Genomic DNA, 13046 nt, shown 5'->3' on the forward strand with positions numbered 1-13046 from the left:
TATATTTGATCAAATTTGATGTTTGTCATGTTTGTCAAATGTTAAAAATGAATGGTAAAACAAATGTCATGTCATGAAAAATGAAACTAAACGAATGTGTCATTGAATTGGTTTCTTCTTTAGCTGTGTGCAAAGGTTAATTGAAGCAGACATACTTTGTGTGTGTATATATATGTACAGTGGTAGAGCTTGGACTGTCACAAAAGGACTGGGGTCCTTTTGTGACATTTGTGACTTTTGTGACATTATTGGTATGAGTGATACCAATAATGTCAGAGTCATACCAGTTCTGATGTTGCCATAGTAGAGAAGGTCCTCGCCAGACATTGGGGAACCAGGACAACCTGATAGCAAATGGGTTCCTTTAACAATACCATACATGGACGGTGATCCCAGAGAGAGGAGATACATGCAGAGAACGTGGAACCTTTGGAAACATCAAAATCCACAAACAAAGTGACAACAATGCTACAATGTCATCATCTCCCCCAAGTTCAGAAATTTAGTTCCAAGCCCCCGATACCAACAGCCTCAAATAAAGAGCTTCTGAGAAGGAAGATCATGAAAACAAAGAACATTGGAATCCTGGTCCCCCTGGAAACTACTTAGGATGAGTTCTCATGTACCATCAGAAGATCTTCTAGATTAGAAGACGTGAATGCTGCCCTGAGTACAATCACGACGGACACCATTACTTAGACCAACAAGCTAATCCACATTAGAGATGGGAACAGAACATCAGAAGAATGGACATCAATGTGCTCCTTCCATGCAAGTGAAGAAGTACACCAAAGAAGTGGCGGCCAGGATGTTTTACACTCTATCGGCCAAAGTGTTCTCTCAATGGCAGGGTATAAACAACAAGTAGAGATAGAAAAATACTGGAAAGGCATATGAGAGAAGGAAGCAGACCTAAAAGCAGACTACAGCATCCTCCCTGAACAAGAACCAACAACCATCTAAATGACAGAAATCCAGGAAAGAGTGAATTGGAACATCTGGACTCAGTATGGACTGGAAGCCCCCAAACTATTGGAACACACAATTACAGGGATTGATGACAACTGGGCTGATCTTATTTCATAGTGGATTTGACGCTTTTAATCTTTATCTTTATCTTTTTTAAAGCTGTAGTCAGTTATTTGTTCACTTTTTAAAAGTTATTATTTAATAAAGGGGTTTAAACTGTTTCTCTGAGTGCTCCGAAATGAAATTGGTTGTAATTTTATTTAAAGTTGGATTCATTACATGTAACCATTCTTTGTTTTATAATCTAGCAAATATACTGTTACATGGTTAAGGATTTGAATTATAATAAATTTTTCATAAGAAACATGTATAATTTAAACCAAAGGGGGCGGTGTAGGTCTTTCTGTAGGTGAATTCTGCCACATACAGTCCAGAAGAAGTAGTGTTAAACATGGCGGACCACAACACGAAGGCCCAGAGCAGCTCAGATGTAGATTTCTTACTACATCCAGAACTCTTGTCTCAGGACTTCCTCCAGCTCGTTTTAACCGAGGTTAGTTTGTGCATAAACCACAACGGTTGTTATTTTATTTTATTTTTTAAATCAACATTCATCATCAAGCTGATGTACAGCAGATATTATTGTATTTCCGCCACAGAGAAACGTCTCCACCGGGGGCTGCGGGAGCAGAGACCGGCTCACGGAGCTCTTCCTCCGGCACGTCGTCCCGCTGCCGCAGCGGGCTCTGCCCGACAGCCGCTGGGGAAGGAAGATGGAACGGAGCCGGGGAAGGCTGCACACCGGCGGATACCGTACAGACAGGTACCGGTGTTTTGCTTAATCCCATGTCTGGGTTATCCGTGGACCTACTTTCGGTTGCGTTACCGGATGCGTACAGTAATGGCAGATATGGTAAAACCTTGTCAAATAAAAACAACGTCTTTAACCATTTTATAAGTTCTCCTGTTAGATACACATTATCAGGACCTTGCTACTGTGACCCGATTTTGTACTTTTATAAACACTTTGTACCTTTGATTAGGAGAAGTGCTCGAGAAATAAATGTATTATCGTTTTGCGGATTTTTTTTTTGTGTTGTTGATGTTTTTAGGTTGGCAATTGATTGATTGATTTTTTTTATTTTTTATTTTTTATTTTTTTATTGATGAAATTTACAAAACGTGACATTAACAAAGTAAGATGCTTGAGTTATGTACACATACAAACGTCAGCGTTCAACATCAGTCATTTACACACAAGTATACAAATAAATTAGAGAGAGAGAGAGAGAAAATAATTCTATATTCAATTTACAATTACAGTTCAAATTCAATAGACATTTTTTGATCTCCACAGCTTTAGAGTTGGTGCAGCGCTTTAAAAGGATTATGTATGAGGATAAAAGTGATTCTAATACTATGTACCCTTTTATTTCGTGCATGCTACCGACATTGCACTGTACTGGTATATGTACTGTTATTGTTTTAAACTGTAAAATGTGAAGCACTTTGTGACCATGGTCTGTGAAAACCCCTTTATAAATACATTTTACTTACTTATAAATGTAGGTCTTTGGTTGGAGAATTTGAAGCTATGTATGATTTTTTGCCAATAGTAAGATCAGGTTTATAACAAAGGACTTTATTGGAGGCATGTTTTTTTCATAATTACCAAAAGTTATATGTTTTGTATCAAAATGTATGTCCATATCCATTCACAAACAAACATGTCATTCCAGAATATTTGAGTATATGAGCAGTCCCAAACCACATGGGTAATTTATTGTTCAGCGTTATGACAAAAAAAAATGCACAGAGGATCTATGTTTGGGGTGAAATTTTGAAATAATACTGTTTTCAGGGTAACATTGATGTAAAAGTTTCAGGCATACCTCTCGAATCTTATTGGTTACAAAGTATTTCCTAGGCACTGGCAGTAGCCAAACAGTTTTTATGATAAGCATGCATGTATTATTGTTCATCGGTACGGGGCTGGTTGGCGTGACATCACTACCGGATCATGACGGTGACAGCTCGGTGAAAACGAACCTTCAGATTATTGATCCATCATTTATTGCTAATTTACGATCACGAAAGGTCAACATTAAAGTCCTGTAGCTTTGAGCATCTCGCTGACTGAAAGGAGCAGATGACTTTTGACAGATGACAGAAGCACGTGTGTTTGTTTTCACCAAGCTGCCCCATGACCTGAGCTAGTGTGACCGAATACAGGTGTATATTTTCGTTATCATATGAATTTTTAATATACCGGTTAGGGCTTTGCGGTTTTTTAAAAGAAAAATTTGAGTTTCGATTTGATTTTTTTTTTTTTTTTCTGCACTTAAAAATGACTGCCGACATCAGATATATTGTCAAATCATCACGCTACGGTAACCCACTAGGACGGAACGTGAAAAAGTCCAAAAAAAAAAACTGTGGTGAGAAAAAAAATAATATATATATTTATTTTTTTTATTTATTTTTTAACTCAAATTTGCAAAATAAAAATCATTTTTATCTACAAATTCTTTTTTTTTGGCCCAGCCCTAATTAAAACAATATAATTTCATTATAAATGAGGAAATAAATAAATTATATACAATAACATTAATGGGGTGACCCATATGCACAAACATTTTTTAATGTGTAAATTTTATTACCGAAGCAGATTCTAGTGATGATGTATTCAATTTCTTTTGTGTTTGTAAGGAACCTGTTTCCACTTTAAGTTGGGAATTGTTTTATTTATTTATTGTTTTTATTTGTTGTAATTTGACCCAAGCCAAATTTAAAAGATTGTAGCAACATAGAACAAATAATTCTACAATTCTTCAATAATCAATGACTTGTCGACTATTAAAATAGTCGTTAGTGGCAGCCCTACTCTCAACCAGTAGAAAATGCTGTGAACACCTGAATATGCATGAAAAAAAAAATAGAAATACCATCATATACCGTGAAACCGTTAGAATTTTGAAAAATATCGTGATATGCATTTTTGGTCATACAGCCCAGCCCTAACCTGAGCGTAAACCTCACTTCCGGTTTACATCCCAACCAGACCCATAGATTTAGGATTTTCTGCCTGATGTTTTGTCACTTTGATATATTTGCATATTGGAGCCATTGATACTGAACTTGCATACTGTCATGTCCGTAGTTATTACAGTAACTATTTAATGCTGAAATGTCTTCTTTGTGTTCTTTTGCCACTACTAGCTCCAATAATGATCAGAGTAGGAAAAGGCCACTGATTGTGTTTGACGGGAGCTCGTCTCACTCCTGTCCTGTAAAAGTGAAGAAACCAGACGTAAACACCAACAGACTGAAACCTCCTCCAGCAGCAAATCTGTCCAACCCCATCCGCAAGCTATCAAGCAACACATCTTCTTCTTCTCCATCTTCATTTGATCAATACAGCACGGACAAGACGAACCTGAAACGAGAGGCCAACTCCTCGGTAGGTTCTTAGAATAAATATGATTGTTCTCATGTTAAGAGTACAAATGGATGATCTAAGACTCGTGTGTCAAACTCAAGGCCTGGGGGCCAAATCCGGCCCTTTAGAACATCCATTAATTAAAAATGACAGAGAAAACATGAATTATTGTGTACATTACCAAATAATATATCAAATTCACTGATTTAATGAAACGCCACTATATTTTTAGGGGCTTGCATTTTTCCGATTGTGGAAAGAACTAAATTTGTCAACAAATCTTGCAATTTCTCACAATTGCACAAAATTTCTTCAAAAATTAGTAACAAAATCAGTAACTTTTTAAGTAAATTGAACTGATATTGAAAACTCAGGCCCATTGATGTTATAATTAGGGATGTCCCAATACAACTTTTCCACTTTCGATATGATACCGATATTGCAGCCTTGAGTATTGGTCGATACCGATATCAACCCGATACGATAACAGCACGAATCATACATACTTTTATTACTTATTTTGTAGTGTGGAATGTTAGAAAAGGCTTGATTATTTGAAAAACAGACCCATTGATTATAAACCAATGGATTACATATAATTAACATTTTAGAACAAGAGAGTTTAGATGCAGTCTGCTAAATTCCGATGTTCGTATTCTGGCTGATATCGCACTGATAACCGATATCAGTATCGGATCGGGACACCTCTAGTTATAATTGTTCTTTTCCCCCCACCTAAGATCTGGGGCCCTCTTATGATCAAACTGGTCTGTATTTGGCCCCTGAACTAAAACGAGTTTGACACCCCTGATCTAAGAGGTGTTAGATACAATGTTTGTTCAAGTTTAATCTGAAACTGTTATAAAGCTCCTACATTGTGTCCCCTACTGTTTTATCTTCCCATTCTCCAAATGTCCAGACATCCCTGAAGTCTTCAGAGGTGAAAAAAAAGATCCAGCATGTGACATGGCCCTGACCTTCAAACTGCCACCATGCAGGCCTCCATGAAAGTCACATTCTAGGGTCCGACTGCTGCAAACCTAAAGCCTGATCTCATGATTTCTGACATCTACGCTGCCATACGGTTCAAAAAAGAGGTAGAAACCTCACGTTTTTTAAATGTTTGACTCGGTGCCAGCACAAACGAGGGACACCCAGAAGTGTTTTTTGTTTTTGATCTGGAGTCGCCTCTTTTCACCACCTCGAGTGTCCTTATCATCAAAAACAAGGACGGAAGCCCAGAATTCTGTCTTTGCAGCAACAGAGTTACACCAGCCCCAAGTTCTACCTCCTGGATGTTTTAAAGAAATGTATCCAGATTTGGACATTTAATGAAGGAAGTGTGATATAAGTTTGTATTTTTTAACTGGAACTGTGTTGTGTGGAAATTTTCATTTTTGATTAAAAGATGAGAGGAGTTATTACAGAATTACTACATACAACATAGAAAAAGCTTCGGGTGGCTGTATGGTGTAAAAGTTAAAATAACCACAATATGATGAACTGCAAAAGTAATGTACAATACTAGCACCAGTAAATGTGATGTTTTTTTTAAAAATTAATGGGTTAATGTAATCATAAGTCCAGAGTGTTGAATGCAAACATGGTGGTTTGAAATGCTGGTTAACAACTGGAAAATTACAGGTTTGAAATGGCTGACAGTAGTCTGCTCCTAATTGAGAGCTGATTTGTTTTAGTTTTTCAGCCACACGTGTGAGGAGGAGCTATAGACACCAGAGTGTGCTGACTGCCCATCCAACAGGAAGTGGAAAGAAACAGGAGTGAAAGAAAAGCATTATTCAGGGTATGCGCTGTGGCGGTGAGGGAAATGCGTGAAAGAAAACGGAATAAAGTTTGGATATGTTTTAATGTGATCGACAGTTGTAGAGCAGAGAGTAGACGAATCCTTAACATTAACTGGACCTTTTGTCTCATATTATGATTTCTAATAAAATATACACAAAACCTTATGAATAATTCATATTTGATATAATTCAACCTATTACACAGTGACAGCTGTAGCAAATATAACAAAAAGTCACTTTTAAGAGTTGCAGACTGCACCTTTAATGTGGACAATTCAACATAAATCTACAGAATCAGGACATTCTTTTTTTTTTTAACCACGAGTTGATTTTCTTAGGCAAACTCGGTACATAAAAGGCAAACTCGGTACACGTTCAAACACGTCTTTTTGGGTGTGAAAAAAACCAAATCCTCAGCATCTCTTGTAATGTTTTAATCATATTTTGTAAGCATCGTTTCAAAGTAATCATAGCAAACATCGTTTTCAAATGTTTCTAAAACATGTCATTAAAACCACATCTTTAAAGTTCCTGATTGTGTACATAGTGGTTTTAGTGAATTTAGTGATTGCACTGCTACACATTCGATGAACTACTTACATCACACACATTTCAATGCACACAGCAGTAACTGCCATCACACTGAAAAAACAGGCAAATACAGTTTAAAATGGATTCAGGAGGTAAAGGATCTGACCACAAACATATGGGAGCTATAGCTTTTACATTCATGCCAACAGTTACTGAATTAGTTTTGGTATATTAATACAATAAGCGTGGGATGCCTGTCCAGGTTTAAACAAGTGTTAGTAGTTAATATTTCATTTTTTAAAGTTGTAACTAGAGGGTAGAGATGCTATTCTCTATTCTTTGATCATATTAGTTAAGATTTCTTCCTCTGGCTGATTTATCCAGAACTTCAGATGTCTTTTCCACACTCAGGGCACAGGATGTCGTCACGCTCAGTGAGGAAGCCACGTCCCACCAGAGACACAGAGCACTTCTTACAGTTGAAGCAGTCGTTATGCCACTGGCGCTCCTCAAAGGAAATGTACTTGCTGCCTCCGAGACCTTAGAGTGAAAATCATTGCGTTGAGTCAATAATGGCTGTGAAAAACATGCTGTTTAATATCTGGAGGGATCTCTAATCAATGGTTACCGCTGATGGGGGTGGTGCACGAGGCACACTTCTTAGCATAGAGGTTGCAGAAGCAGTTGAGGCAGTAGGCGAAGTCATCTCTGGAGGTGAACCTCTGCCCGGACAGCTGTTGCTTGCAGCTGGTGCACAGGAAACAGTCTTTGTGCCATGGCTGGTCACGGTAGGTCACCCCACCAGTCGTGATGGGCTGGTCAATGAGAGCAAAGATGTATAATCACTCACTTGCTTCTCTCGACGAGGTCAGTCGCATTCTCTGTTTCTCCCTCCCTTCCGTCTTATCTCTCTCCTAGCTGCTGCTTTGTCAGGTCTTGTGAAACTAACAAGAGCCTCTCTCTGCAACTCATCCAAAACCGGAATAATGGAACTAATTAGTTGGTCTCTCAGTGCTATCGATCAGATTTTTTCGACGCAAAGAACCAGGGGTGGTGACCCCGCATGTCCAAGCGGGACGTTTGCGGCTGGATACACACTTGACCCTTGGAACAAGTGGCGAGTTGTGTGTCTGTCCATCCTTTCCGTGGAAGACGTGGAGGACATCTACATGATTGGAATAATGATAGTAGGCATGCTGCTGATCGGAACTGGTGGCTTCCTAATCTATCGAAAAGTCCGTACTACGCTGGCGACTGTTTTGGAAAAGCTGCCAGTGATTTCTGAAGGATGTAGCAGGGCTCTGAACACTCAGACTCATGTGTTGATCGATATCAAAAGCAAGCAGGAGCTGCTTTTGGATCGTCTACGCGTTATGGATAACAACTGGGAGAAGTTCGAGACCCGGCTTGGAAGTGGAAACTAGGCCACTCATTGGATTACAGCAGAGAGACCCAGGACAGAAGGCTATTGGAAATTAACATAGCCTGTATCAAATCACATTGCTTATCTCCCTTTCGGCTCCCCAGCTGCCAAGGCTAAAGCCAAGGTTGTCTCAACTCTTATCACCAGGAAGTTTCTGCAGACGGCGGCTCTTACCCCCCACTCCCTCCCCCCGCTCCTTCCCTACATTCCTCCTGGAACTGTTGATGCTGAACTTTTCCACACGTCATCTGGTCATCAGTAACGCAGCTACAGGTCTTCAACTTCAAATGCCTCGTCGGCCATCTTTCCCCACCTCCCCATCCACAGCTGCATGGAGGCGTGGTTGCAGCGCCGACTGGCAGCACGCCCATGTCCCCAAACGGCTGGACTCCTGTTGTTCTTCCCACCTGACCCCCTCCCCCAGCCAACCTCCCACCCAACCCTTCCTACATGCCTTGTCTCGAGTTGTTTGACTGTGTCATGCTTACATTTATGTTTGCAGAGGCGGTTTTTTTCCTGGTTTCACACTGCTTTCTCTGTTTAGGGAAATCAGTTTCAAACTGGCAGTTTTTTTTCCCCTCACCCCTCCTCTCCTCCTGTTATTGATCCCTTTTTTCACCTAAATATGTGGGCGCCGCAAATGGCTGCTCCGGTGTGTTGATGTGTCTCCTCTCACTGCAACTACCTAGTCAAATTCCTCGTATTGTTCTAAACTGTACCTGGTCAATAAAGCTGATTCTGATTCTGATTCTGATTCTGAACAGCAGCATCTAACAAACCTAATGTAATCAGAGATCACTTCATAATATCCTACTGTATGTCCCCAAAACAGCTCATTAACAACAAGTGTAAGCTTTTTTGTAGTAGTAGTAGTAGTTAGTATTAAAAAGTATGTCTACGGGCTGTAAAAAATTCTAGAGATTATTTGTGTTTTTCCAAATCCTCCTAATTTGGATATCCCAGTTACGTTATACAGTATTGCAGGTGCTGTGAGGTGTTACTCAAAAGAGAAGTCAAATCATTCATCAGCAGACTAATGTTCAAAGGAAGATCAATAATCATCAATAAAATCAAACATTGGTTTTTAATCCCTAGCCCAGGGGTCTGGAGCCTAATGTGGCTCTTTGACTCTTTTACAATGGTTCCCTGTAGCTTAAAAAAATAAAATAAAATAATGAATTGTTATTTCTTACAGGGTATGGATGATTAATGACATTACCTTCAAATAAAATGATGATAAAACAACTGGTTAACCTATAATAAATCACATTGTGCAATAACTGTCACTTTCCTACTTCAACCTCTACAAACCATCAACTTCCCTTGCACCTGTGGCTAACCTTCCATTTTATTCCCTGGTAAGATAACTAAACTAACAAAAAGACTATTCTGGAAGAAATAAAGATTTTATTTGTGTGGGAAAAGATTTATTTAACTGCCAACATGCCGGCCTAATATGAATGCTTGATATGTTGCAAGAAATGAGCAATTAGCATGTGTTGATTGACATGATCATGTCAAATTCAAGTTATTTTTTGTAGCTCTTCAAAAACATTAACTCATAAAATTATTCAATATTATTGTAACTGTATAGAATTTAATACACTGTATTGTCTTCATTGAGGAGTTATTTTTTTCGGCTCCAGAAGGACTTTAATCCAGGCGAGATTAGGCAAAATGGCTCCTTTGAGAGTAAAGGTTACAGACCCCTGCCCTCGCCCTACCCCAAATCAAGAAATTTGGTAGATTAACAACCCCTAATATATGTTACAGGCAGTTTGAAGAAAATGTAAAGACCTTAAAACTTGATAAAAGTAGCCATCTCACCTCATTGACCTCAAGATCAGTTTCTGGATCAGAAAGACTTGTCAGGGGTAAAACCCATAGTCTTTAGAATTAAGATTGTCTAAGTAATTGCAGTAGAAACTGTATACAGATGACTCACTGTAGTCGTGTTGCTATAGATTTGGATCAGTGCTTTCTACTTAGTATTGCATTTCTACTACAGTATGTATGTATCACTTGTAACAGTAGAAAGCACAAGATTTGTAATGTGGTACTTTTCGATGGGCCTTAGGCCTTTTCTCACAGCATAATGATGTAGGTTTATTACAACCCTGCACTGCATAATAACACTCACCTGCTTAAGCATTGGTTGAAACCCAGTAGACCTTTTTATTGAGGTTGCATTCAACGCTAACACAGTGTTGGCCATAAAATTATCATGTCTCAACCCAAACGAAGGGGGAAAAAGCACACACTCTTGTATCTAAAATTTTAGATCTCGGTTTGAAGAATGAAAGGTTTTGATACGCTCTTTGAGTTCTGTCACACCCTGAGGCCCTAATTTCTCATTTTGTTTTCCTTTGCCAAATCTACCTATCATGCAACAATCAACTCTTGATCTAAACAAGTTCATCATTTTTGTTACATCCAAAGTCCTTGAGGCTACGATAGAGTATAGAAACCCCATGTCTCACCTTCTTGCAGTGCACGCACTGCATCGCAAACTGCTTCTCGTAGCAAGGCACGCAGAAGTTGTTGTTGTCCTTTGGGATGAAGCTCTTGGTGCCAATAGGCTGTTGGCATCTGTGGCAGGTGAAGCAGGTCTCGTGCCAGCTGTTACCTTTGTGCTCCATCTTCCTGGAGCCTTGAGGAAAAAATGGGGAAGGTAGAGAGTTTAAGAGATAAGGCAGCATATTTGAACAAATCCCGATAAATATATACTAAATGGGAAAATTAAGTTTCTTGAAACTTTTGTTTGTTGTTGTGCCATGTGCTTTACAAAAATAGTTTTGCAATCCTGGAGTTTTGATCCTTTAACTCTGACTGTACCATATAAAAATGTAATTTAAACTTAAAGCTGACATCCGGAGTTACTGAGAAATCCATGTTTATGTATCATTCTTTTGAAATTTGAAAAAATACCTAGCAAGTCTTTTACTATGGTCTACTGCCGGTGGTCATTCATATGCATTAATGTATATAAGTCCCGCCTTTGTCCTATAGACCCATATACAAATGGAAACAATTGCCGAGTGCGCCCAGCCAATAGGCTTTGACTTCCTGTTTTTGAGACTGTCAATCAAAGTGAACGCAGAACTGTGCACAGAATCAAGGCCACGCGTCACAACAGCAAATAGGTAAATATGATTTTGGCTCTTACCTGACCCATAGACCTATATCAATGTGACCCGATGCAACATTGTTATGTTCCGCAATGTGCGTGCAGAAAAGTTGAGGCGTGGCTTCTGGCTGGTAGATTGGTAGAGGCAATGGGAGGAAGTTAAGTTGTTTAGGGAGGGACATCGAGACATTTCTCAGAAACTCCGGATATCAGCTGTAATCAAATCTTTTAAATGTAATTATTAATTTCCTTACCCATTAAAACTGCACACTAAAATGTGTAATTGGGCTGTGTTTTCTCTGGGTTTGAATGTAGTCCAAAAACATTTGCAAGTATTCTATATATCCTCTATATCTGCACATTTATGCATCATTACTGCTTGTGATTGTCCGTTTCTTCTGTTGCTGTGTTCGCCAACTCTTCTCCAACTCTTCAACTTCATTACCGAGTTCACCGACTGAGCTGAGATAGACTCCAGTGACTGTAAATGCTCTTTTCTCAAAACATCATGCATAAGTTGAAATAACTTTGTTTTAAACAATAGCCTAAGGCTGAGAATTTATGATAACAAGTTTGTTGCTTAATTGCATTTCCCTTTGCTCTTGTGTTTTTGTTAACTTGTTTCTCATGTTTTGATTAACTAAAAAAACAAAAAAAAAAAAAAAAAAAACGACTAATAAGTGAATGAATTCCTTGGAGTAGTCTTGGGTTTCTATGATGAGATACAGCTTTGGACTTTATGTCATGTGGGGATAGTTCACCTGGCATGATGGTTTTTTTGCACTGGTGGCATTTAGACGAGTACTCATTGGAGTAGCACTCGGTGCAAAGGAGCTGCTCATCTTTAGTGGAGAAGGGCTTGTCCACCAGGGAGCGCTTACACTGGAAGCACTTGAAACAGTCCTCATGCCAGTGGCGGTCTTTGTAGGACAGATCCTGTAAGGGCAGCAGTTGGAGACTCAAATCTGGAAGGGGTTTTTCAGAGACACTTGGTGGATTGTGGGAGGGGAGTGTTCTTACCCTGGTGTTGCAGCCGATGGGGCTTCTTGCACTCCTCACATGTGTTGGGAGTACAGGCTCTCGTAACATTTCACACAGTATGGGTTCTCCTCCCGGAGGACATATTTCTTCCCAAACAGGGATTCCTTGCAGTAGTGGCAGTCATAGCGCTCAGTCATTCTCACCTCCTATGAGAGACTAAAGGGGAAAAAAAAACATATTTTAAAAGTTGAAATTTTACACCTAATACCCAGAAGTGTTTATATAGTGTCTCAAATTCTATTTGTAGAGTGTTGCTAGTAATTAGTCAAATACAATTTGATACTATAATCTTGCCCAATATCGAAAGCTTTCAAGTAACAAAGTTTTTCCAGGGTTCATGTTCATCCTTTCATCATCTCCCACCCAGCCATTCTTCCTTTGCCTCTGTGTGCCAAGACCCGAAGTTGACAGATGATGAGAGTATTAATAGTTGGTATCAGTCCTGCTCAGCTTAGAGATGGTCAACTTTTGCCCTTACGCATACCACAGCGCAGACCAAATCACTGTACGCTCCCATATCTATCGCCTCACCTCCAGCTGTCAGCACCTCATTCCACTAAGGGTCGACACTGCATGTGTGTGTGTGTGTGTGTGCGTGTATCCAAGGATGGAGGGGGTGGGTTTACTGCGCTACTATTACAATCTGCAGCTGCTTGTGGTCGGTCTAGTAAGTTCTCTGCCACCCAACCTTTGCCAAAATAAATACTCTTG

At 39.4% G+C, this 13046-nt stretch overlaps 2 protein-coding genes across 2 annotated transcripts; one reads left to right on the forward strand and one right to left on the reverse strand.

Moving 5' to 3' along the window:
- The first annotated feature begins 59 nt into the window (after positions 1-59).
- LOC114458534 (ashwin-like) lies at positions 60-6744 on the forward strand. The gene is made up of 4 exons (XM_028440954.1): positions 60-1522; positions 1629-1792; positions 4189-4429; positions 5328-6744. The coding sequence occupies exons 1-4, from the start codon at positions 1421-1423 to the stop codon at positions 5382-5384; spliced, it is 564 nt and encodes a 187-aa protein (XP_028296755.1). The 5' UTR covers positions 60-1420; the 3' UTR covers positions 5385-6744.
- LOC114458533 (four and a half LIM domains protein 2-like) lies at positions 6627-12508 on the reverse strand. The gene is given in 7 exon segments (XM_028440953.1): positions 6627-7284; positions 7373-7559; positions 10648-10817; positions 12056-12230; positions 12315-12335; positions 12337-12360; positions 12362-12508. Coding segments are annotated over 7 exon segments (840 nt in total). The 5' UTR covers positions 12473-12508; the 3' UTR covers positions 6627-7132.
- Between the last annotated feature and the right edge of the window lie 538 nt (positions 12509-13046).

Source organism: Gouania willdenowi, unplaced genomic scaffold (genome assembly GCF_900634775.1).
Source record: "Gouania willdenowi unplaced genomic scaffold, fGouWil2.1 scaffold_121_arrow_ctg1, whole genome shotgun sequence".
NCBI lineage: Eukaryota > Metazoa > Chordata > Actinopteri > Blenniiformes > Gobiesocidae > Gouania > Gouania willdenowi.

Excerpts from the sequence above, each read along its gene's own strand:
- LOC114458534 (XM_028440954.1), top strand. The coding sequence starts at position 1,421 with ATGGCGGACCACAACACGAAGGCCCAGAGCAGCTCAGATGTAGATTTC. Across the intron at positions 1,793-4,188 it reads GGCGGATACCGTACAGACAG|CTCCAATAATGATCAGAGTA; the intron begins GTACCGGTGTTT and ends TGCCACTACTAG. Across the intron at positions 4,430-5,327 it reads AACGAGAGGCCAACTCCTCG|ACATCCCTGAAGTCTTCAGA; the intron begins GTAGGTTCTTAG and ends CCAAATGTCCAG.